Source organism: Octopus bimaculoides, chromosome 20 (genome assembly GCF_001194135.2).
Source record: "Octopus bimaculoides isolate UCB-OBI-ISO-001 chromosome 20, ASM119413v2, whole genome shotgun sequence".
Lineage (NCBI taxonomy): Eukaryota > Metazoa > Mollusca > Cephalopoda > Octopoda > Octopodidae > Octopus > Octopus bimaculoides.
This window is the reverse complement of record NC_069000.1, coordinates 15,465,586-15,471,044: the sequence shown is the minus strand read 5'-3', so window position 1 is coordinate 15,471,044 and position 5,459 is coordinate 15,465,586. Positions and strand designations below refer to the sequence as shown.

The 5,459-nt window shown below is 34.7% G+C and overlaps 1 protein-coding gene across 1 annotated transcript in view; it reads left to right on the top strand.

The window, feature by feature from the left end:
* The first annotated feature begins 1,240 nt into the window (after positions 1–1,240).
* The window catches only part of LOC106880476 (ankyrin repeat and SOCS box protein 3), a 12,896-nt gene continuing 8,677 nt past the window's right edge, over positions 1,241–5,459 (top strand). The window contains exons 1-2 of the mRNA XM_014930416.2: positions 1,241–1,657; positions 3,452–3,550. Of these exons, the coding sequence (XP_014785902.1) occupies positions 1,561–1,657; positions 3,452–3,550 (196 nt within the window). The 5' untranslated portion in view covers positions 1,241–1,560. The remainder of the gene's footprint in view (positions 1,658–3,451; positions 3,551–5,459) is intronic.

The following is a 5,459-nucleotide window of genomic DNA, read 5'->3' as shown; positions in this document are numbered from 1 at the left end:
ATATATATATATATATATATATATATATATATATATAAGAGAGAGTGAGGGGGAGGGAGCTTGATATATATATATATTTAATCCGGTGGTACTCACAAAAAAACCTCCTTTAGTCGACCAGGCTACAAACCCCGCAGTAAATCAAATCATAGTGGTGTAATGTATAATCCTATGCAGTTTCAATTCGGCAAATTCAGACTTGGTTGAGTTCATTTGGGTAAAGCCGTTTTTCTTATTTTCTGTTTGTTGCATAATTTTGCTCACACTTCTTGATACGTGTTTGATGACACTGATCAAGATAATTTGAAATGTAGTCTTGTTGACATCGGTTCACTTCTAGTTCCATCAAATTACGGCTCTGTAATTCTTTCTGTTTTTGTAAATTTCCTTTTAACTTTTTAACTTCCGAGATTCTAGAAGCTAATTTTTCATCCAGCTTCTTATTCTGCTCTTCAAGCTGACTACATCGGGTCTCCAGTTCACATTTCTTTTCATTTTCAAGTTTCACAGATTTATTCAAGGAGTTTAAAATTCTTCGGAAACTTTCACGGTCGTCTTGTATCTGCTTCTGTAGAGCGGCTACTTGCTGCTGTGATATTTCTAAATGATCAGTTAGCTCACAGCAGCGTGTTTTGGTTCGGCAATGGTTTAATTTCTCGATCTCCAATTCCTGAGCTACTGATTCATATCGTTTCCAGGAAACCACTGAATCCAATATTTCGGATCCCTTAAAAGTTGATGATTTCGAATGATCAAAATCTGACATAACAGTAGCACTTTCATTGTGACTGTTTGACTGTCCAGAAGCTTTGGAGGATAATTCCGTAGTTTTGTTAATTAAAAAGTCTTTGAGTTGCAATAAATCTTGAAACTGTTGCTGTATCACTTCGTAACCAGTGGTAACACCACTTGTTAGAGTCGGCGCCGAACTTTCACCACAATCCGACGCCATGTTTGTAAACAAACCGAAGACAGTATTTCAGTTCTCTCCCTTAGATTCGGTGTTTAAAAATTATGTAAATTTAATTAATTAGATTCCATGTGAAATGATATAAACACACACGATTGGAGAAATAACTCGATAGAATTATTTATATTCTAAAATATTCTCTGAGATTACAAAATTGTTAAAATTATTGAACACGGATGCTATTTATCGCCAATCAATTAAGCCAGATATTATAATTTCTCATACATTAATTTGTTCCCCCGTATAAATATTACAGGAGGGATTTCTAAGGTTATCACCGTTATCAGTTAACAGCGTTTTTTCGTAAATTTCTGCTGCAAAACAAACTTAACAAAGTTGAGTGTCTTTTGTAATTTTTCGTTAATTAAAAATTAATTGTAATGTTCGATTAAGAGTATAATGTATCAAAGAAACAGAGAATTATCTACTATGACATCATGGTGACTTGATAAAAATAAGAAAAATTTTTTTTTTATATATTCTATTTTGCCATAATAATTTCTTAATCGCAACATTGTTCTATCCCGAATACAAAAACAAAAAAAGCTGTTAAGATTGTTTTCAAGGATCGATTTATCAAAACATTCAAAATGGACTTCTCGGAAGCTTACGCTGATACTTGTTCAACGATAGGAGCAGCCGCAAGAGTCGGTGACGTTTGTGCTCTGCAAACATTACTTACACAAGGTAACATAAGAAGCATTCCAATTTTTGTCATTACGTCTGCAATTTTTTTATTTAATTTTAATTATAGTTTAACTTTAAAACCATTTCTTGGCTTACAATTAATTGTCTTTGTGTTCACTTTATTCTTAGTTTCTGATGCAGCAGGTGTCCCTGGGTATTCCCTCTCTCTTCAATTCATCTTTTAAATTTTCTTATAGAAAGATGTATCCAGAAAGAAAAACGTCATCTATTGAATTTACAAACAAGAAATGTTAATACTTGCTCAATACAAATAAACTATATATGTACCTGTTTTTGATTTTTTAATTATAAGTTGAAATTAATCACTTCATTGTTTGTGAGTGTGTGTGTGTGTGTGGAAAAAAAAAAAAAAAAAAAAAAGAAGCGGACTTTTAATTTTTAAACAAGCGGGTTTTCATTTTAATCCTGTGGACAATTAGCTTATGAATCTAATTGAGTTAAAGTTGTTTAGTGTTTATCTATTATTCATAATTATAGCTTGGATTTTTTGTATAATTGCTTTTATTACAAGGTTATTATTATATAGCACAACTAAAACTATTCTCTGAGAAAAGAAAATTCACTTTTGTAGTGTTTTTTTTTTCCTTTGTTTGCATCGTATATTATGTGTTTAAACGATTGCAAACATTTACCTGTTTGCTTAATACGTTTAGATATAGAAGGTGGGGCAAAATGAGGTGTTTTTACTGTATTTCTTTCTTTGAAACAAAATATGTTTTTGACAAATGTTCGCTACCTTACGAAAGCTATACCAGTTAAGCAAATGGCCTTCCCTAAATGCATTATAACATAATTTGGGTACCATTTCAGAAAATTATCGCCATTCTCTTTGAGCGTGTAAAAGACAAATTTTGACCGGGGCAAAATGAGTAAGACAGGATTATGTAAATTTGCCGCTTCACTTCTCCAGAAAACAGACTCATATACATCAATATCCATCCTTGGACATCAGAAAAATCATAAATGCAAAAAAAAAAAAAAAAAAAAAAAAAAAAAATTCAATATCTAGGTCAAATGAAAGAAGATAACGGTAAAAATAGTACATGATATCAAATTAACGAAACTTGACTAAGAAAAACAGTAACTTAACATAGAATATTCTCTATAGCTTCTTCATGATATGCTGGAGTGTCCTCTTCGTGATATATTCTCACACCATGCAGTTAAAGAGAAGAAATTATTGAAATTAGTCAATACTCATTTTACCCTATTTTATACATCAATTTTTGGGAACTTGAAAATTATCAAATTAGACATTGGTGTGGGTTAAAAAATTGACTTGTAATCCAACAGAGAAAAGAATATTGATTGTTAAACACCGAAAATTATCCAGTTATTTTATTAGCAACCTCAATTACAATTAGGTACAAAAGTTGAGGAAAAATTTCTTGAAAAAAGAGGACCTGCCACCTGACTATGTTTTGGGCTCCCACAACTTCATCAACAACTATGCTGACCAATTGTTTCTCCTAAATATAAGGTAGCAATACAAAATGACAATGTAATACTTGCCATGTCATAATTTCAAACAAGTAAAAAAAAAAAAATAACAAGAAATCAGAAGTTACTCATTTTGCCCCACCCCTACTTTTTAAGACGTTTTTAATTGATATTTTTAAACTTTGGTATAAAGCTTCAAAATCATTGAATTAGCAAGAAGCTGGAGATTGTATGAGGATTTTCTTAAAATTCTCGTATGATATCCATGACTAATATTCTTTCTATTTTTCCTGTCAAGTTGCTCATTATGAACTTTCTCGTTCTCTTAACCAGGGAGGCCGGTTGACGTCCGAGACAACAGGGGCTGGGAACCATTACACGAAGCAGCGTTTTGGAATAATACTGGTTGCTTGCAAGTTTTGTTACACAGAGGTGAGTCACTAAGTTATCGATCTCAACTTGACAGAAAATGCTTCAAGTCAATGGTTGACGTCTTCATCACCCTTTGTAAAATGTTATGATATGCATAACACTAATGCACAATTCTATTACAATGCAGCATGTACAGTACAGTACTGTTATAGTGTTAGTTTCCAAATGTTGGATGTGTACTTTAGTCTTTGACATAACCAACCTTATCTCTAAGCTTTGAACAAACCCCTTCAGGAGTAAAAAGTCTGGCTTTGTACAGATCAGCTACTGTAGCATGGGGGAAAATACGGGCCCTTATTCAGCACAGTGAAAACTGTATGCAGTCTAAACTAAACTAATTCAAAATAATCTAACCTGAGCTGACCTTTCACAATATATAAAAACACTCATTTACAGAACAAATTTGATTTTTTTTTTTTAATGGATTACTATAAGCACATTGAGAGATCACAGCTCCTATACTATGTGTGATTAGAACATTGTAGGAAGGCAGATCTTTCAAGTCAAGTCAAACAGCAGGGAACCTAGGGGGAAGACCAAGAACAGGGTGTGGTTGGATAATATCCAGTCTCAGTTGGTTACACCTGGGAATCCAGCTGGAAAGTCTCATGACAGCTGCTTCTGATGGGACTCTGTGGAGGAGGTGCTTGAGGACTCTATCTCTACAACCCTCCCAAGAACAGTGGACAGAGAAGATGGATGGATGGTTTACCATCAACTACAGACCGCTACTTACAGCTTTGCATTTACCCTGTATCTCTGGCATAGTCTGTAAAGAGCACAATTCTTTTTAATCATTTAGGAGGAACCACTCCCTTTTGTGAAGTGGGAGAGCATGAAACTATGGACTCCCCTCACTGCACCTCTCATATAACCCCAACCAAATACAGTTTCCATCCTGATTGGGGTAATTATGTCACATTTGTGAACCACTGTTTTTTATAGTTGTTAGGCAGACTGAAAGCAATCCTGATTGAGCAAGCTTATGATCAAAGGTATTCCAGATGTGAGTATCCCATCTATTTTTTAAGAAGGTCATTTTGCAACATCATGGTACCAGATTTGATTTCACTGCACAGCACCTTTGACAAATATTTACTACCATTCTTTGGGTTGATCAAGATGATTTTTGTGGAATTTGGTCAACTGAAAACTTTGTGGAAGCCCATTGTATTCCTCTGTTTGTTGGCTCATTTTCATGCCCATTTTCACATGCTAGTATGGGTTAGCCAAATATATTTCTGAGGCGCTGCTTTACAACTGAATGCTCTTCCTGTCACTAACCCTTACCTGTTTTTCATGAAAGGGATGTCTTTTTGGAGACAAAATACCCAGCAGATAATTTGTTGGTAAATAAAATGACGTCACCAGTGTTGTGACACAGAGATTTTCAGAGAAGTACAAATGGGAACAAGGACACATAAACACGTTTGTGAGAGAGAGAGAGAGAGAGAGAGAGAGAAATGAATTGACGCAGTTAACGAGATAGACTTATAAAATAGAGGGGAACAAGTTCTCTTGAAGCAACCTACTGGGGGTAATGGACTAAATTTGTGACTGGCTGAAAGTTCCAGCTAGACCAAGGGGGGTACACGAAGCCATAAAAGCAAAGAGACAGGCTTGGAAAGAATGGGAGGATGGAGGTGGCAAATTTTTTCTCATTAACTATGACTGGGTCACTGACAGTTCCCATGCAAGAGTTAAATTGCATTTCTCTTAAATTTTAACATCTTCTCTTCTCCATTTTTAACAAATATATATATATATATATATATATATATAGGCGCAGGAGTGGCTGTGTGGTAAGTAGCTTGCCTACCAACCACATGGTTCCGGGTTCAGTCCGACTGCGTGGCACCTTTGGCAAGTGTCTTCTACTATAGCCTCGGGCTGACCAAAGCCTTGTGAG